At 36.6% G+C, this 21,132-nt stretch overlaps 1 protein-coding gene across 1 annotated transcript; it reads left to right on the top strand.

The window, feature by feature from the left end:
* The first annotated feature begins 11,195 nt into the window (after positions 1 to 11,195).
* Positions 11,196 to 13,645, top strand: LOC109789312 (Tetratricopeptide repeat (TPR)-like superfamily protein). Its single transcript, XM_020348225.3, has 4 exons — positions 11,196 to 11,483; positions 11,603 to 11,815; positions 11,992 to 12,147; positions 12,452 to 13,645. Exons 1-4 carry the CDS (start codon positions 11,322 to 11,324, stop codon positions 13,373 to 13,375), a joined length of 1,455 nt encoding a protein of 484 aa, XP_020203814.1. The 5' UTR covers positions 11,196 to 11,321; the 3' UTR covers positions 13,376 to 13,645.
* The last annotated feature ends 7,487 nt before the right edge of the window (positions 13,646 to 21,132 follow it).

Genomic DNA, 21,132 nt, shown 5'->3' on the forward strand with positions numbered 1-21,132 from the left:
TACCCAGTTGTCGAGAGCACCGAGGTATGCACAAGCCTGAGAGGCAATACTCAGCTACCCAGGTGTCGAGAGCACCGAGGTATGCACAAGCCTGGAGAGGCAATACTCAGCTGCCCAGTTGTCGAGAGCACCGAGGTATGCACAGGCCTGGAGAGGCAGTACTCAGATACCCAGTTGTCGAGAGCACCGAGGTATACACAAGCCTGAGAGGCAATACTCTGCTACCCAGTTGTCGAGAGCACCGAGGTATGCACAAGCCTGAGAGGCAATACTCAGCTACCCAGGTGTCGAGAGCACCGAGGTATGCACAAGCCTGGAGAGGCAATACTCAGCTGCCCAGTTGTCGAGAGCACCGAGGTATGCACAGGCCAGAAGAGGCAGTACTCAGCTACCCAGTTGTCGAGAGCACCGAGGTATGCATGAGCCTGGAGAGGCGACGACTAATACTCAACCTGGAGAGGCTACTCAACAATTTTCCACCGGAAGACACTACAAGTCAGAAGGTTAGCGTATTACCCGGACAATTGGGTCAACTCCTTTACTTGTCAATCGATACACCAAAAAGACCGTTTGACTAAGTAAAGGGGGGGCAGCTGTAGACCCCTAAAATTGTCCGGGTCGGAAATAAAGCTTGAAGACTCTCGAAGACTGAAGGAAGATCAGCCAGAAGGACTCCTGGAAGGCCCTAGGAGGGTTCTCTGTAGGTCTAGAGGTCTTAGAATAGCTCAAAATAAGAAAGTGGAGGGAATGAAGCCCAATACGACCGTACTGAACTTAATACGGCCGTATTGAAGCTTCAATATGGCCGCAGTGAACTCAATACAGCGTATTGAAGTTTCTGAAACTTCAATACGGCCGTACTGAAATCAATACGGCCGTATTGAAGCTTCAATACAGCCGCAGTGAACTCAATACGGCCGTATTGAAATTTCTGAATTTCAATACGGCCGTATTGAACTCAATACGGCCGTATTGAAGTTCAAAAATTTCAATACGGCCGTATTGATTCCGTAGCCCGTATTGGGCCTGTTCCCTATAAATATGGCGTCATTTTGACGTCATTGGACACTTTTGAACATAGTTTCAACCCTCTCCTTGAGTATTCTGGGGTTTTTGAGCAGTGTTCTGCCCTAGAAATCACTCGGAGAGTTGATCCGACAAAGTTCTTGAGCCCCGAGCCATTTTGCTTGAGGATCGAACCTAGTCGAAGGGAAATCCTCCGGATTTCCATAGTTAAAATTTTATAGGAGGGAGCGAGCGGGCTTGTAGAGCGAGGGAACGCCAAAAAGCTTCCCAGTTTTACGAAATATATAAAAGCACGCTTCAAAGGTTTCTTCTTAAATCCTTCCTTTTACTGCTTTCTGTGTGCATATTTAAACTGTCATCATGTAGATAGTTAATTTATAATTGCTTAGAATAAATAGGGGTAATTTAGTAATTTTACGCTATTATTTTAGAAATAATCTGTCATAGGGAACCCGAAAGGGGCGCTGTGGGGTGCTAACACCTTCCCCACGCGTAACCGACTCCCTTACCCGACTCTGGTTGTAATGGCCAAAGTCGATTTTTGAATCGATTGCCTTATCCCTTTTTCCAATGTTTTGAGTAAAACATTGGTGACGACTCCATGAACCCTTTTACTACGAAAACCACTAATCCATGGAGGGTCCCGCTTGGGATTAACATGGATTGGTGAGACATTTAATAAATAAATTGGATAAGATCGACAAGGTCTCAGTTTGAGAACAAGTCGTTCTAATAATCCAATACATTTTCAAAACTAAAATAAAAGCGAGCTCGACCGTCTTCGCGAATGCCGAAAGCCCGTTTGGGCCGGTGGCGACAGATGGCGACTCCACTGGGGAAGCTTCGAGAGTCAGTCCCATTTAGTGACAGATTATTTTTAACAAATAATAATTAAAATTACTTCATTACCCTTTGCTTGTATGATAACATGCTTTATATATTTGGCTTTAAATAACTGTTGTTTGTTTAAATTTCCGCAATTGTTTGAAATAAATTGCACACAAACCTTTGCACACAACAGTTCCCTCTATACCCGGGGGCATGAGTGATTAACCATAGGGAGTGGATGTTAGTACGGCCGGTTGTCGAATGGGTCTATAGGTGCCCGTAGACCGTTGTCGGAAAACATCACTCAAGGTGATAACCATGAACTTGAGTCCGACGGTGCGTTGGAGCTTTCCATCGACCTACGATGAGAGGAATTGGGTCCCTATAATGGGGGCACCTTGGGGGCCTTGGACTGGTGAGAACAGTTAGAACCTACCTTGAATATGCACCTTTCTGCAGGATACCCCTACCTCGTGATTCGCTCGTGACTGTTCGTGGATGAGTGAATTGTTTGTGCATTCGTTATGTGACATTGTTTGTGCATTAATAAAGAAAAAACCTCGTGATAAGGTCTAAGAATAATCCACATGCATGAAAATACCATGACATGAGAGGAAAGACTATGTGTGGAAATATAATAAAAGTGAGGAGCATGTACATCATTACCAATAAGACATCATGCATCCTCATAGACCATGCATTTTAGGTTCACCAATACCTCTTGACATGAGTAAAAGTGACCCATAATTATCGAGATTCTCCGTTGAGGAGAGATCATAAGTCAAGGAGGGTGGTAACACTCTGTTTTAAAAAGGCAGCGCCTTAAAAATGGAGGGTTATCAAGCTCATGTCAAGAGCGTATTCATTCCATAAATTAATTAGATTAAATATTCATTTTTAGAAAGTGGCTGGTCATCTCTCTGTCCTCACACGCGCACAGAAAATCAAGAAAATGGAAGCATTGGAGGAGCAAAACAAAAAGCTCACAACCGAGCTTTCACAACTTAAAGACCAAATGGCGCAAATGATGGAACTCATGCGTCACCATAACATTCATGGATCTCATCACAGTGACCATGGGTCCCATCATGAGGGAGAGGAGGAAGAGCATGAAGAAGATCCTCCACATGCCATACCTATTGGGGCTGGAATCATGATTAAAGAGCCCGAAGTTTCTAAAGAACAATTCCACGCCCTCGAGGATCGGCTAAGGGCTATGGAGGGGCATGATTTTGACATCAAGGATGCCGCCGACATGTGTTTAGTGAGGGACATCCAATTCCCTCCTAAATTTAAAGTGCCGGATTTCCCAAAATACGTGGGATCGACTTGCCCCAAGAGTCATCTCACCATGTACTGCCGAAAGATGGCTGCATATGCCACAAACGAAAAGCTCTTGATCCACTGCTTCCAAGAGAGCTTGGCTGATACCGCGCTCAACTGGTATATGCAGCTAGATGGAAATCTAGTACACACATGGAGGCAGTTAGCCGACGCCTTTCTCAAGCGCTATAAGTATAACATCGACCTAACACCCGATAGGTCCGATCTTCAAGCCTTGAGCAAGAATAATGATGAATCTTTCAAGGCGTACGCCCAACGTTGGAGGGAGTTGGCGGCACAGATAGAGCCCCCGCTGTCGGATAAGGAGACGGTGTCCATATTCATCAATTCGTTGACTGGTCCCTATTATGACAAAATGATAGGGAACACAACGACACTCTTCTCGGACATCATCACCATCGGAGAAAGGGTGGAACAAGGGCTGAAAAGTGGGAAGCTAGCTAAGCCCTCCCAATCATTCGAAGCTAAGAAGGCCTTTTGGAAGAAGAAAGAAGGAGGAGTCAACACTGTAACCATTTCTCCATCTTCTTCCACTTCGAAGTCGGGAAAGTCGCAATACAAGCCTGTGAGGAAGTTTGATAAACTTCCGACCACATATAGCGACCTCCTGCCGAAGCTAGTGGAAGCAAGTCTTCTAGCTTATGTTCCACCGAGGAAATTTGATCCACCATACCCCGATTGGTACAAACCACAAGACAATTGTCTATACCATTCGGGGGCATCGGGGCATTCAACGGAGGACTGTAAAGTTCTCAAATATAAGGTCCAAGACCTTATTGATGCTGGGTGGGTCACCTTCGATTCGACAGCGCCCGACGTGAGCAAGAATCCTCTACCAAAGCAGGAGTAGAGAATGGCAAGCCACGATAGGGCCCCTTCATATTTTTCTTTTCTTTTAGGGACTCATGATCAGTACCCGAGATCATGAGAACCTTTTCATGTAAATAAGGGTTTTACAGTTTTTTTTAAAAAATATCAATAAAGAGGCATTTTTCACATTACTCTCTTTTTTGTTCTTTTCTCTCTTTCCCCATTAACATTAATAAATTCTAAACCTAAACAGAACCAATAAAATAATTATGTCTGTAATTGTTCGCTCTGACCGGGATCCGAAAGTTGAGGATAAACGGGTTGAGTTGGACAGTGATGAGGAGACCATCTCTCCGGATCTGCAAAGATTGCTAGATCAAGAAACTCGTCTACTCCAACCATGTCAAGAGGAATTGGAGACTGTGAATTTGGGGCAGGGCCGAAAGATAAAAAAGGTCAATATTGGGACCCATATCGGTGATGAAATAAGGACACATGTTTCCACTATGATTATAATAAAATCATTCTTCATTGCTTCTTTTCTTGCTTATAATAAAATTCTAAACCGCATCATTTTTAACCCTGTTTGAATAAACATGAATGAGGTTAAAATCATCTTAATAATAAAAAACCCACATCATTTTGTGTGGAAGTGTGCACGACAACTTGGAGCACCTTTCCTTGGCCTCAATAAGTGCCGTCATGGATAAAAAGAAATCCATTCAGGATAAAAATCCTTTAAAAAACAAAAAGCTCGGCAGGAAACCCAAAAAAGGAGGCTGCACAAAAATAAGAGCAAAAGACCCGCTAGGAATCCCACGAAAGGGTGACCTAGGCAAAAGTTAGGGTTACAAAAATAAACAAAAACAAAGGTCCGCTAAAACGCCACAAAAGGGTGTTTTAGGCAAAAATAAGGACAATCAAAAAACAAAATAAATTCATGATGGTACCATCAATTGAATTCAACAAGGGGCTCAAGGGAAGCTATCCAAGTTGTCAAAGCACAATCATTAATAACAAAGATGTGCTTAACCTCATAAGTGTTTAATCGAACAAGCCTAAACACATAAGCCTACCTTGACCATCCATTCTTACAAAAACATTTTTGAAAAATAATCCCCTCTAAAACACAAACTTTTGAAAAATATACCCTTTCCTTCTTTTCTCTCTTGTCCCAACGATTTTAGAATAATCTAGTGGAAGCATGGAGAAATAAATCATCACTGATAATGGATCTAATCTGAACAACCAAATGGTGGAAGAACTGTGCCAAGAATTCAAAGATCCAACACAACTCTTCCCCATATCGGCCAAAGATGAACGGGACAGTCGAGGCAACCAATAAGAGCATCAAGAAAATAGTGCAAAAGATGGTTGTCTCATTTAAAGACTGGCATGAGATGTTACCCTTCGCTCTTCATGGCTATAGGACTTCAGTACGCACGTCTGCAGGAGCTACTCCATTCTCCCTCATCTATGAGATGGAGGCAGTTTTACTCGTCGAAGTCGAGATACCTTCTCTAAGGGTAATCGTGAAAACAAAACTTTCCGAGGCAGAAAGGGTTCAAAGCCGACATGACCGGTTGAACCCTATCAAAAAGAAACGGCTGAACGCCATATGCCATGGTCAAGCCTATCAGAGGAAGATCAAAAAGGCTTTTGACAAGAAAGTCCACCCTCGAGTCTACCATGAGGGAGAGTTGGTAATGAAGAAATTACTACCAACTCAAAAAGGGCAAAATCGGAAAGTGTGCCCCAAATCACGGAGGACCATACGTGGTAAAACGAGCCTTCTCAGGAGAAGCATTGATTCTCACAAACATGGACGGAGAAGAACTTCGATACCCAGTCAACATTGACGTGGTAAAGAAGTACTATGCTTGAAGACGTTGCTTGCATAGACCTGCTAGGATGAAAACCCAAAAAAAAGGGCGTCCTAGGCAAAAGTTAGGGCAAAATAAAAAGCCCGCCAGTACAAGGGTACTAGGCAAAACAACGGCAAAATTATCCCCGCTAGGATACGTCCTAGGCAAAAGTTAGGGGCAAAAGAATAAGATGTAAAAGCAAAGCAAGCAACGATCGCTTGAATCGAAAACCGAAAGGCGGTTCAAGTGATTATCTTCTAGAAGCAAGCGTCTTGCAGCATCTACACTCCTGGCTCAGGCCGAAGCAATTAGGGGAACGTAAAGAGCAACAATTACAGATATAATTGTTAAGCCCAATGTATATAGCCTACCCTGGCCAGCCATTCTTCAGAAATTTCCTTCTGTATATCTTTCTGTAAAAAAAAACACTTGTGAATATCAAATAAAATATCCATTTGTTTCTTTTCTCTCTTGACCATGTGATTATGCCTCTAAATTGATGTTTCAAAAATTGTACGAAACTCTTTTAATAATCGGTCAAATAAAGAAAATTGGAGGGGTTCCTATAAAATCCATAATCTCCTGCATAAAGGCTCACAAAAATACTCCCTCGCGTCAATGACAGAAAGTCCTCCAAGAAGAAGAGGATAGGGAGAGCCACTCACTTTTCTAAATAAATGAACAAAAATAAAAAAAATTGTATTGCATTTGTGCATCACACACACATTAGTTGCACATTCAAAGACCTTATCATGAGGCAACCGCATAAAATAGAAAAATAGAAAATTGCTTGTGTATGACAGCAGCAAACAAAATGCAAAGATTCAGAAAATCGACAGCGTCATACAGAATAACTGAGCCTGGAGAGGCTTGCCGAAATAATACTCATACAAAATAACTGAGCCTGGAGAGGCTTGCCGAAACAATACTCATACAGAATAATTGAGCCTGGAGAGGCTTGCCGAAACAATACTCATACAGAATAATTGAGCCTGGAGAGGCTTGCCGAAATAATACTCCCACAGAATATACGAGCCTGGAGAGGCTCGCCGAAATAATACTCTTTCAGAATAACTAAGCCTGGAGAGGCTTGCAGAAATAATACTCCCCAACTGTACAGAATAAATGAGCCTGGAGAGGCTCGCAGAAATAATACTCCCCAGAGAAACCTCAACTCAAGCTCACGGAACAAATCCCCAGCGAGAGTTATCAAAGCAAGATCGACAAAATTCCCAATGGAAGTACGATCTCCCAAGCAGAATATCCAAGTCAAAGGACTTAAACTTCCTCAGTGAAGATAGCTCTCCAACTCAAGTGTTGAGTGAGGCTAAGCCTGCAGAGGCTTCCTAAATAATACGCTGGGATACATAAGATCCCTCATTCCCCAATCGCCTACTCAGAGGCATCCCTGCAAAAAGAGAAAAATCAAAAATATCAATAAGTATTCCCCAAGCGGAATCTGGCACTCAGCCGAACACTGAACTTCAAATCCCCAGTCGCCTACACAAGAGGCACTCCTTCAAAAAGGAAAACCCAAAAAAAAGAAAAATCAATAACAATTCCCCAAGCGGAATTTGGCTTTTTAGCCAATCATTGAACGTCAAGCTGATACGCCTAACAGAAGAGGCTAATCAAAATCAACGACAGAATCCCCAGCGGATAACAGCCTACACAGAGGCGACAAAAATCAGAAAACCCAAAAGAGATGCCCGAATAAAGATAACCGGGATACTCCACCGACGTCAAAGGACGTCAGCCAAACATAAGGCATCGCTCAATTCAAGAAGAGCATCTGTGTCTACACCCCAAGGAAACAGAAATTCCTCAATGGGTACCAACAATGCAATGCAAGTTGGGGCACAGGAACCTATGAATGACTGCACATCCCCTAGACGGATCCCTGCGTTATCCAGCCCTCAGCGGCACAAAATCAGAAAAACCGTCGAAGCAGCATCGTGGACTGTGGAGACAAAATCATCTCAAAGCCTAAAAGGCAATACTCAGCTACCCAGTTGTCGAGAGCACCGAGGTATGCACCAGCCTGGAGAGGCAATACTCAGCTGCCCAGTTGTCGAGAGCACCGAGGTATGCACAAGCCTGGAGAGGCAATACTCAGCTACCCAGTTGTCGAGAGCACCGAGGTATGCACCAGCCTGGAGAGGCAATACTCAGCTACCCAGTTGTCGAGAGCACCGAGGTATGCACAAGCCTGAGAGGCAATACCCAGCTACCCAGTTGTCGAGAGCACCGAGGTATGCACAAGCCTGAGAGGCAATACTCAGATACCCAGTTGTCGAGAGCACCGAGGTATACACAAGCCTGAGAGGCAATACTCTGCTACCCAGTTGTCGAGAGCACCGAGGTATGCACAAGCCTGAGAGGCAATACTCAGCTACCCAGTTGTCGAGAGCACCGAGGTATGCACAAGCCTGAGAGGCAATACTCAGCTGCCCAGTTGTCGAGAGCACCGAGGTATGCACAGGCCTGGAGAGGCAGTACTCAGCTACCCAGTTGTCGAGAGCACCGAGGTATGCATGAGCCTGGAGAGGCGACGACTAATACTCAACCTGGAGAGGCTACTCAACAATTTTCCACCGGAAGACACTACAAGTCAGAAGGTTAGCGTATTACCCGGACAATTGGGTCAACTCCTTTACTTGTCAATCGATACACCAAAAAGACCGTTTGACTAAGTAAAGGGGGGGGCAGCTGTAGACCCCTAAAATTGTCTGGGTCGGAAATAAAGCTTGAAGACTCTCGAAGACTGAAGGAAGATCAGCCAGAAGGACTCCTGGAAGGCCCTAGGAGGGTTCTCTGTAGGTCTAGAGGTCTTAGAATAGCTCAAAATAAGAAAGTGGAGGGAATGAAGCCCAATACGGCCGTACTGAACTTAATACGGCCGTATTGAAGCTTCAATATGGCCGCAGTGAACTCAATACGGCGTATTGAAGTTTCTGAAACTTCAATACGGCCGTACTGAAATCAATACGGCCGTATTGAAGCTTCAATACAGCCGCAGTGAACTCAATACGGCCGTATTGAAATTTCTGAATTTCAATACGGCCGTATTGAACTCAATACGGCCGTATTGAAGTTCAAAAATTTCAATACGGCCGTATTGATTCCGTAGCCCGTATTGGGCCTGTTCCCTATAAATATGGCGTCATTTTGACGTCATTGGACACTTTTGAACATAGTTTCAACCCTCTCCTTGAGTATTCTGGGGTTTTTGAGCAGTGTTCTGCCCTAGAAATCACTCGGAGAGTTGATCCGACAAAGTTCTTGAGCCCCGAGCCATTTTGCTTGAGGATCGAACCTAGTCGAAGGGAAATCCTCCGGATTTCCATAGTTAAAATTTTATAGGAGGGAGCGAGCGGGCTTGTAGAGCGAGGGAACGCCAAAAAGCTTCCCAGTTTTACGAAATATATAAAAGCACGCTTCAAAGGTTTCTTCTTAAATCCTTCCTTTTACTGCTTTCTGTGTGCATATTTAAACTGTCATCATGTAGATAGTTAATTTATAATTGCTTAGAATAAATAGGGGTAATTTAGTAATTTTACGCTATTATTTTAGAAATAATCTGTCATAGGGAACCCGAAAGGGGCGCTGTGGGGTGCTAACACCTTCCCCACGCGTAACCGACTCCCTTACCCGACTCTGGTTGTAATGGCCGAAGTCGATTTTTGAATCGATTGCCTTATCCCTTTTTCCAATGTTTTGAGTAAAACATTGGTGGCGACTCCATGAACCCTTTTACTACGAAAACCACTAATCCATGGAGGGTCCCGCTTGGGATTAACATGGATTGGTGAGACATTTAATAAATAAATTGGATAAGATCGACAAGGTCTCAGTTTGAGAACAAGTCGTTCTAATAATCCAATACATTTTCAAAACTAAAATAAAAGCGAGCTCGACCGTCTTCGCGAATGCCGAAAGCCCGTTTGGGCCGGTGGCGACAGATTGTCTTATAGATGAATTTATTTATCTATATTATATAATATAAAAATTAGTGTATATATATATATATATATATATATTATTAACCATGTAATTATATAAATAAATTTATAATACAAACAATTAATTTATCAATATTTTTTTTATAAAATCAAGAAATCAAAATTAAAATTTTAGCAATTGCATCTTCATTCCCTCTCCCCCTTTATCTTCATGATTGGTTATTATTTAAAATAATCCAAATGAAACATAAGAAATATTTAAAAAATAATAAAAAAAATTATTCTTTTTAATTTCAGCTTATTCACAAGTGCACAGAAGTGTGTGAGTGGATAATTACTAAAACAGATAAAAAATAATAATATAACTGAATTGTCACTCCTATATTAATTTTTTTAAATTTAAATTTTGATAATAATAGAATATACTATTTTTTATTATGTAAGTTAAAAAAAAATTGCATGTATTTTAAAAATATTTGTTTACCTATTTAATATTAATTTTATTTAAAGTTGTTAATATAAAATAAGCTTTTAAATAGATAAGTAAGTTAGACCTAATTTGTAAAAAAGTTACATCAAATTTGTAAAACGTTTAGATTAAACCTATAATAAATAATTAATTAGATTTTAATTTTAATTTTATAAAACATGTGAAGTTTATATATTTAAAGCCTTACCTGATGTTATCTATTTTCATTAATAATTAAAAATATAAATAACTAAAATTTGAGAACTAAAAAATTAATATAATAATTAAAAATAATTAAAGCTGATACTTGAAGGAAAAAAAAAAACCTAAAAAAAAACCTGATTGAAGAGTGGTTATATTAATAAAAAATATTCTTTGAAAGGTAGTTTCTAGAGTAGTAATTATATTGCATTTTAGAAAGTAGTATCTCAAATCGGAAAAAATAAACTGATCCCAACTTATCATGTTGTGCACACTATTCACAATTTTGATTTTAATATTGCGGTGTTTAATGGAATTGAATATAGAAGTGGCAAAATTAAGATAAAATTTTAATATCTTGATAGAGAAAAAATAATAGCTGAAAGAACAATAGAAATACAAATTTTCATATAAAGATGATATTTATAGTATAAAATATATTTATAGTAATAAAAGTATTAAAAAAAAAAAGAAAAAAAAAAAGAAAAAAAAGAAACAGGGGTGCATTAAACAGGGCTTCATTTTTTTTTATTTGCAACCCAAATTGATATGGGCCATTACAATTAAGCACCTGAATCTCACTTAATACCCGACCCAAATTTTCAATTCTAACGGCTACTTTTCTCAACGGCTATGTTTTGGAAAATTTAAAAACACGCACACTCCATCTTCTTCAGAAAGCATTTCCTTCTTTCCCTCTTCTCAGTTGCACACTATCACGAAAGCCTCTTCTTTCTAACACTGTCCATTGTTCTATTCTCTCGCAAAAAAAAAAAAAAAAAAAAATTCTCTTGTTTCTTCTTCTCTGACATAACAATGTTGCAAGAAATGTGGAACGCTCCTCCAGGTTTCAGACCCTCCAAATCTGCACCTTCTTCTCCGGCAAAGCCTCTTTCCAGAACTCGCTCGGAATCCTTCCACGTCACTCACAAGGTCCCTGTTGGTGACACTCCTTATGTCAGAGCCAAAAACGTTCAGGTATGTGCATGCTTCTTTTTCTTTCATTTCTTTTCTTTCTTTGTTGCAATTTCCCTTTTGGGTTTTGTCATGTGTTAATTAAAGTGGTGTTCTTTTGTTTGTGTTTGTGTTTGTTTTAGTTGGTGGAGAAGGACCCTGAGAGAGCGATTCCACTGTTTTGGGCAGCCATTAATGCGGGAGATAGGGTGGATAGTGCTTTGAAAGATATGGCCATTGTCATGAAGCAGCAAAATCGGGCTGAAGAAGCTATTGAAGCCATTAAATCTCTAAGAAGTAGATGTTCAGATCAGGCCCAAGAATCCCTTGATAATATCCTCTTGGATCTTTATAAGGTGGGTTTTGTTTTATCTTTTCAAATTTTGTTTTATGTCTTTAGTCTTGTATGCCTGATCAATGTAGTGGACTTTACTTAATGGGGTAAGGTTTTGTAGTTGTTGTTTTGAAAAAAACTAATACTAACGTCACTAGCAATAGTACAATAACTGAAAAGAATCACTTGTTTTAACAGAGATGTGGGAGACTTGATGACCAAATTGGTCTATTGAAGCACAAGTTGTACTTGATTCAACAAGGTTTGGCTTTCAATGGCAAGCGCACAAAGACTGCCAGATCTCAAGGGAAGAAGTTTCAAGTCTCTGTAGAGCAAGAAGCCACTAGATTGCTGGTAACAATACAATAATCTGAGTAATGATTTTTAAACATTCCATATTTTCAAACACTCCAACAACACCTCATTTTTTTTTGTCACATCATATCATCTGTCATATCTATATTTTTCTCTCTTATTTACATGTTATTCAAGATAAAGAGAAATATAGGTATGATAGGTGATATGATGTAATAAAAAAAAGAGAGATTAATAGAAATGGAAGGCTATGATGGAGTGTTTAAAAATCATGTCTTTCTTTTTATCTTACACTTTCACTCTTTTTGTGTGGCCTAAGATAACTGAAGTTGTGTGAATGTAGGGAAACTTGGGATGGGCACTGATGCAGCAGAACAACTACATTGAAGCAGAAGAGGCCTATCGCCGCGCCCTTTCAATTGGTCCAGACAACAACAAAATGTGCAATCTTGGCATATGCTTGATGAAACAAGGTAGAATTGGTGAGGCAAAAGAGACACTGTACCGTGTGAAGCCTGCAGTAGTGGATGGCCCTAGAGGCTCAGACTCTCATCTAAAAGCCTATGAAAGGGCACAGCAAATGCTGAAAGACCTTGAGTCTGAGATGATGAACAAGGGAGTAGATAGGCTTGAACAAAGCAGACTCTTTGAGGCCTTTTTGGGTTCTTCATCAATCTGGCAACCCCAGCCTTGTAAGGACCACCACACAACAACAAATTCAGCCAAAATCACCCTTGATGAGTACGCAGATGAGAACACCAATTCCAACATCATGACATCAAATCACACAGCATTGCCACCTCCTAAAGGTGGTGGTATCAACAAACATGTTGTTGCCAATGCCCCCATTTTGGGGAACTCACTCAATGTTGCAGCTCCACCATTCTATGCATCAAAATCTATGTTACCAGTTGAGAACCAGTTCTCTGAGACCCTCAAGAGAACAAGGTCTGGAAATGCTGCAGGGTCCATGAGAGTAGTGAGTGATATGAAAGACACTACAAACAAGTTGCATGTGGAGCTAGAAGTGCCTGTGCCTGAGAACAAAACAAGGAGGCTCTCATCAGATGATGCTGAGAAGAACAAGTTAACAGACTTGTTACCTGATGATGATGACTTTGAAGAGGCTATTCTTGCTGCAATTTTGGGACCTCCAAGTGAATCAGATAAAGCTAATGACACCACAAAGACTTCCCAGAGGAAAACAACTGATAAGAGGCTCAAGGTTTTTCAGGATATCACCTTGTCTCTGAGTCCAAGGGCATGAAGTGGACCAATTTAAGCTAATAATAATAAAATGAATTATGAATAACATAGTTTTAGGTTGGAGATGAACTTGCTCTCCATTTGTTTAACTTCATTTTCAGTAGAGGGAACAAGTATGCTATATGCTGCTTATGGATAGGAATAGCTGCATACTTGGTGGCATGACATTAGTTCCCACTTATTTGTCATATTTTTTATTATCCGTTGATTTGTTATTGTCTTGTAAACAAGGCACATCATTGACTTAATAAATTGATCAGTTTATGGTGAATCACATTTCTCTCTTAAAATGTTAATTGTCTCCTGTGCCTACAGACTATAGAATTTTCTACTTATATTTATGTATATGGATGTGCAGGTTTAGAAGTTAAAATCAAAATTTCATGTAGTTCTTGTTTTCAAACATCTTTTTTAATAGTAGTTTTGTGGGACCCCGGGTTGGTTGTTTTTCTTTTCTATCCCTTTCAGAAGAGATAGTGCTTGATGGATAAACCGATAAAAAAAGTGTTTCAATTTTTTTACCTCCTTATTTCAAAATAAATCGTAATTAAATTTTTAGCAAAATTATCTGTATGAAGAACGTTTATAATCAGGTCTAGGTTTTTTTTTTATCATCAGAAAAAATTACTAGGAAATGAAAGATTCAACCTAAATCGTAACCGTATCACTAGAAATTTATATATAAGAAAAAAATATATTGCACTCAAATTCAAATTTTAAATATGCACTTGTTTAATACTTAAAAAAAAAAAAAAAACTTTGTCATTTGATAACTAATATTAACTTTAATTTATAAGAGTAAATAAATTGACTATTTAACAATAATATAAAATAGTTTTACACTGTTATAAATCATTACCTTAAAATCATACTAATTTCAATAATTAGCTTAAAATCATACTAATTTATAATGTTGACATTATAAAATTACTTTTCATTGATATAGGGTTTAATTTTAATATATTATGAGCGTAAAATTTTTTTATAACATCAATATTTTTTAAATAATTATTATAAAAATTTATGATTTTATTGTCCGGATTAAAGAAATTTTCATGGGACTAGAGATAACTTGTAACAATAGTGATGATGTTGACCATGATATTGATATGGAGTTGGAACTTCTAATTATGATGAATACGTTAATCATGGATATGATGTTTGAAATAAACCTACTTATATCACCTTTTAATTTGAATTAGCAAAAGTAATATAATGTTGCTGAATGTGAACGAGTAGAATTACTTATCTCTTGGTCTCTCAAGAGATTGTGAAAGATGTTCCACTAGAAATATTCTCGTTATTGCTTCAACTCATATTTCTCAAAATATAGATCCAACTCTAATAGTTTTGAATAAATTAAATACATGCATTAAGATACGAAGTTTCTTATTCCACAACAACAAAAACAAATTTTCACTCTTTCATATACTAGGAGATTTCACTTGGAAAAGAAAATATTCCATACTAATAGATTTGGGTCCACAACAATGAGTTCAAATGAACGAGATCTTGTAATATTTACCAATGAAACCTTATCAATTAGTATTGCACTTAATAGTGAGTCATGTTACTTTGCTGGTTTGATTAGAGTGGAGGTATTTGGATTAACCAGTAGTTATTTAAATTAAGAAATTTTATTCATGAGTCATCCCCAAGAATCATAACATATGTTGATAAGTTGGTTTTTAATTGAAAATTTAAGATACAATTACCTAACCTAAAATTGATAAGATACACCATCCTCTAATTTTGAGATAAAATAACTAACGAAATTTTAAAAAAATAATATAATTAAGATTTGATTACTAACAAATTGTTAATTCAAATAATATTTACTTCAATTCATATAAAATTTTAAATTTAAATCTTGTGTATAAAAAAGAAACGTAATAACAAACTCTTTTATATAATTTTAATGTAATTTTTACTAAAAAAAATTATCTACATATTAATTTTATAACCAAGTCTCTAAGATCATTAATTAGCAAGATGTAAAACTTATTTAACAAATAGAAAAGAAAAAAAAAATAAAGATAAAAATGATATTTGTACAACAAATTTTTTAATTAAAAAAAAAAGAGAGATATATTTAAAATGTAAGAGACAGAAAAGAGAGGAAGAATATGAAATACAATAAATGATATAAATGAATAGAAATGAAGATAGACACAAAATTCACGTATGTATTGTAGCATTTCTTAATTCAATTGAAATTGAAATTCACACAATTTAATTACTGAGTCCCAAAGTTTCCAACCTAGCTTTTTTATAATTTTTTATGTATGAGAAATTCACTTTATTCGTAAAACAATATTTTATTATATATTTTGATGCCGTTGCTGGCCTTGATTCTAGTCACGGACAGATCTGTGCACCCGTCCACGTTCTTATTTTCTTCAAGTGTTCAGAGAAAAAAATAATACATTAGTTTTTAAAACACATCTAAATACCCCTAAAAAAAACACATCTAAATATGAATAAATAATATAGACAATATTCTTGTTTTTTTTACATATCAATCAATTACGATGATAAATTTATTAATTATTTTAAAAATATATTAAAATAAATTTTTAATTAATAGTATAAAATTTATATATTAATCTCATTGATTATTGAATGTAACATGATATCGGAGCAGTGTTATTTTAAGTTTTCTGAAATACTTAATTTATTTATTTAGTCTTTTTCTGTAAATATTTATTTATTTGTTTGATCAAATTAATCTTAATAAATTATACTACATTTAAATAATAATAAAAATAGTATGTATATTGAAAAGAAAAAGTAGCATAAAACATTATAATAATAATTTATATTTCACAGCACTCTTGCATAAACCGGAACGAACCAAAACTGCATCATTTGACCTTTCCTGGTATGGGAGCAGAGTTTCTTATTGAATCTCGAACAACACACAAATGACATTGACATTTGACAAGGTGTGTGCATCGATAACTTGATAAGTATAACTAAAGGCATATTATTTTTTATATAAATTTTTATAAGTTATATTATCTTTTATTTATTACTATAACTTCACATTTCTTTAATTTGATATAAAACTGCATATTTTGAAACTCCCCCAAACATTTACAATTCGCACACACTCCACAATAGATAATGACAACGTTGTTGGTTTTTTTTTATTTTTTTTATTTGTTTTTATATAGTGAAACTAGATCTTTATTAAAACTTGTTATATGAATGAGGTGATTTTAAATATATTATTAGTGTGGGAGTATACATGGTGTTATTCCAACAAATGTATATCGCCTCTTTCCCATCCAACCAAATGGTGACACATGTTTATGCGCAGTAAATGTTTTTTACTACACTATATAGCCCTAGCATAGGTTCCCACTTCCTACTATGTTCAAGTTTTCGTTTCTTTATATGTCTATTGTTAGTATTTTTTTCCATTGTCCCATCCATTTAGAAAGATAAATATTTTTAAATTTTATTTTTAATATTGTTGTTGGATATATCAATATATATAATTTTTGATTAGTTTTGATTTAATATTTTACTAATTAATTTAATGTTGGGTATGCATTTTAACTTTTATTTTTATTTTATAATTTATAAATAATAATTTGTGCAGTTTAGTCTTTTTTTTTTGTTTAACACCATATATAATTTATAAATAATAATTTTTGTAGTTTAGTCTCACTATTAGGCCTCATATTTTATGTGTTTTGATTTTTTATATTATATTATTTATTTTCAATTTTTTTGTAATAATTTTAAAATTAACTAATTTATTTTAATTATGTAGATGGATGTCTCATCTTCTACACGTCTTATTTGAGATACCAACATATTTAAATTTAACATTTTTATTATTTGTTTCAGGAGTCCCATTTTTGTAGCTATTCGAAAAGGTAAATATTTTAAATTTTATTTTTAATATCATTGTTAGATATATCAGTATATATAATTTTTTTTATTAGTTTTGATTTAATATTTTATTAATTAGTTTGTTCTTGGTTCTCAAGGTGTTTATGCATTTTACTTTTTTATTTTATAATTTATAAATAATAATATTTGCAGTTTGGTCTTTTTTTTTTTTTGGTTTAACATTGTAAGATATAACTGACTTCCTTCTTCTCTTTTCTCCTTTCTATTTTATTTTCCCTTAAATTCTTCCTTCCTTACCATTTCCAAAGGCTGATCACTAGCGGGTGAGGAATTCCAAGCACTAGAGTGCTGGGGAGCTTCAAGTAGTGGTGTGCACGGGTCATCTTCTCAGTTTTCTTCTTCTTCTCCGTTCTCTTCTTCTCTATTCTTCTCAGGGAGCTCAAGATTAAGGTAACGAAAGCTGGAAACCTTGAGTTTTTGATTTGCATGTTAGGTTGTTTGAATGAATTGAGACTTAAAATTTGTAGGATTTTGAAAATTTGTAATTGGGAGGATGAATTCGAAGTGATTTGCATGTTGAAAACTAAGGTTTTGGGTTCTTGATGGAAGGTTGAATGTTAATGATTTTCTTTGAGCTTTGATGCATGCATGTTGAATTTCTTATGTTTTCTGGGTTGTATGAGCAAATTGAGTAGAGATTTTGAGTGTAGGTGAAAAACGAAGGTGGAAAGTCATGAAAGTGCATAAAACTCTGCACTCAACGCTGAAGCGCTAGATAGAGCGCTAAAACTGTGAGAGAAAACAAGGTTGTCGAGATCCAGTGCTGTAGCTCCAGGTTGGGCACTGCAGCCCTTGAGGGAACTGATCTGGTAGAGATCTAGCACTGTAGCTCCAAGTTGGGCACTGCATCCCCGGGAGAAAATGAAACTGGAAAAAATTCAAAGCTGGAGCACTAAATTGAGCGCTATAGCGTTAGGATTATATGACTGAATTTGGTCTTGGGATCTTTATGAAAATTGTAGCCTTGGATGTTAGTTTTCCAAGGGCACTGGAGTCACCCAAAAAGGAGTTCTAGAACTTCAGTTATGACCTTTTTAATGAGCAAAGGTCAAGTAGTCAACATTTAGGAAAACGGTTGCGGTACTTACAAGTTTTAACATGGTAGATGAGGGAATTAAAACCTAAGTTCTTCATAAAATTTGTAGAAAATCTTCTTGTTTTTCATATGGGCTATTTTATGTAAAGGTTGTCAGTGTAGGAATAAGTGATTTTGATAAATTGCATGTGATACATGTTGTATGATGGGTGAGATTAGTGAACATGAATCGAATGCTTGTGTTTATTACATGTTGTGTGTTATAGGATGATGATAATGAGCATTGATATGCTATCTTTGTGTACTTGAAATGATAATAAGCATTGGAATGCTATCCTTGTGTACTTGAAATGGTGATGAACATTGGTATGCTTTATATGATTGATATGTTATGTTGAATTAATTGTGGAGAATTGATATGATATTATTGTATGAATTGTTAAGCATTGGTATGTTGTTCTTGATTGATGTTATTGATCTCTATATGCATTGACTAGGTGTGACGTATATAGTAGATGTATGGTAAGGTGTGGATGTTGAGAATGCGATGTAGCATTATAGCATGATGGCTAACTTAGGATTTGAGGAGAGAAAATTATTTTGAAAATTGAAGATCCCACATAGGGTATCTTGGTGTAGTGCTCGGGTAGGTCACTATTTGGAAAACCCTGCTTGAGTAGGTGTGTCTCTTAGAGTAGGTTTTGAGGTGTGTTGAGTCTCCTCCAAATCCTTAGTTAGTGGTTGAGTAAGGTAGGAGGTCGAGGACTACAACCCTTAACCAAGTACCTGGAAAGGTTGCATGGTTCCTTGAGGATAATTAGTGAGCTAATTCCATATGTGACTTGGTAATGTATGCCAAGGTCGTGGTAAGCCTATACCCAGTTGTACTACTCTTGATGGTGGAATTAGATCTTCTTGAAGTTAACAGAAAAACACATAGAAGGGGGGGTTGAATATGTGTGTGTATGTGAATAAAGGAGTTTTAATACATTTTCGCAATAGGGCTCTCTTTCATCCACTAAAAGTATTATTGATGAATTCTTGAATTGAAACAACCCAAGATTGGTTTATCAAAATCATTTTGCATTTGGGAGTTTCATCGTCTGCAAAGAGAAAATTACTACTTAAACGAAAATTGTTCTTTTAGAATAATCAATTGAGCAAATATAGTTTTCGTCTAAGGATAGCTTTAATAGACGATAATATTGGACGAAGTTTTCAGTGAATTAGATCGACCAAGTGCATTTGAAACATTAAACCATATAGCACATTTTATACTGGTTCACTCAAACTGAGCTATGTCCAGTCTCCTTCAACCGAAGGGTTCTACTAGATAAACAATTAAGTACAAGTATTGTTTATTCAGCCTCTTCGGGCTAGCAGTGAGTATTACAGACTACCCAGGTCATGATCACTCCTAGTCCCAAGTATTCTCAACCAGTTCTGGTTCGTCAGCTTCACTCACAGACGCTAGTATTCTTAAACCACTTCTGGTTGCCCGAGTATTCTCAACCACTCCTAATTTAAGACAACAGACGATCCTTAAGTTTTAATGATGACAAACATAAGATTTTCTTTAAGCAAATGTAAGCTCTCTTCAAAGATAAAACATATAAGATGAAATGTGAAGAAAATACATATCATTTGTAAGACGATAGAAATCAAACAAAGCATACAGTTTGTCTGATGACAATAAATGAACGCTATTATATTAGACTAACATTGAACTTCATTTAATGTATTATTCCTTAGCAAATTGAACAAGAAAAAAGACTTTGGAAATGATGAAGAAAATTAATGAGGAAAAAGAAAAAAGATATTCGTATGAAGCGAAAAAGCAAAATCCTGGATATCATGAAAAAGGCACTAAAAAAGACTATTCTGCACCATCCTTTACTACTCTACGCTAACACTTCTCTGCTACACTCAAAATGAAGGGAAATAATGATAAGTAGTTGCCTAGATCAGATAAGAGGTACACACATCCTAATAAGCATTTAATGCTCTCATTAAATGCATCAACGATAATCTCTAGGATCAGCAAGGAAGACAAATGAAGTAATTTGTGAAGAAATCTGAATGTTTAAATTCAATGTTGCTACAACGGTCATCTTCTCTAAAGCTACAATATAAGGATCAATCCTTCATACTACACACAGAAAATCTTAGAACACATACGAAGAAAAGGCGTTGTACTTAAAAATTCAACATTCACTAAGTAGTTCAAATTGATCAAAAGCTTCAAGAACAAAGTTGAGGCACTACAAATAAGATCTTCATTGTAAATCTCATAATATAGTTCTTTGTAGTTCATTTGTGTTGTATTTTCATAGCATGATGTCTAGAAGACACGAAGCTATCCTTGTAACTTTTTTCAAATTTATTTATAAGGGTTGAGCTTGGAGAGGCTTGTGCAAAACAATACTTAGTGGAGTCTGGAGTGACTTGTGGAAAGAATAATTGGATTTGAGCCTAGAAAGGCTTATTGAAAGAATACTTGGGTTTGAGCCTGGAGAGGCTTGTTGAAAGAATACTTAGTGTTAAGTAATAGCGTTGCCGAGTCACTATCAAACAAAACTAGGTTTCTCAAAAATTTTGTAATATAGAGAACTAACCTAGGTCATCTCTCAAGGACACAAGTTCATTCTATTTCTGGTTTTTTTTTATCATGCAATTGAGTTAGGTTTGGGGGAATTTTATTTCAACCAAACTGTAATCAATAATATAGAAAAGGAGAAGATAGAATCTCAACATAACATTTCAATATTATCAAATACCGGTTCAAGGTTTCAATTCCT

Source organism: Cajanus cajan, chromosome 5 (genome assembly GCF_000230855.2).
Source record: "Cajanus cajan strain Asha chromosome 5, NIPB_CcT2T_4, whole genome shotgun sequence".
Taxonomy (NCBI): domain Eukaryota; kingdom Viridiplantae; phylum Streptophyta; class Magnoliopsida; order Fabales; family Fabaceae; genus Cajanus; species Cajanus cajan.

Bases quoted from the DNA above. Each gene is read 5' to 3' on its own strand.
- LOC109789312 (XM_020348225.3), top strand. From the start codon at position 11,322: ATGTTGCAAGAAATGTGGAACGCTCCTCCAGGTTTCAGACCCTCCAAA. The intron at 11,816-11,991 runs GTGGGTTTTGTT...TTGTTTTAACAG, and splicing joins TCCTCTTGGATCTTTATAAG to AGATGTGGGAGACTTGATGA. The intron at 12,148-12,451 runs GTAACAATACAA...GTGTGAATGTAG, and splicing joins AAGAAGCCACTAGATTGCTG to GGAAACTTGGGATGGGCACT.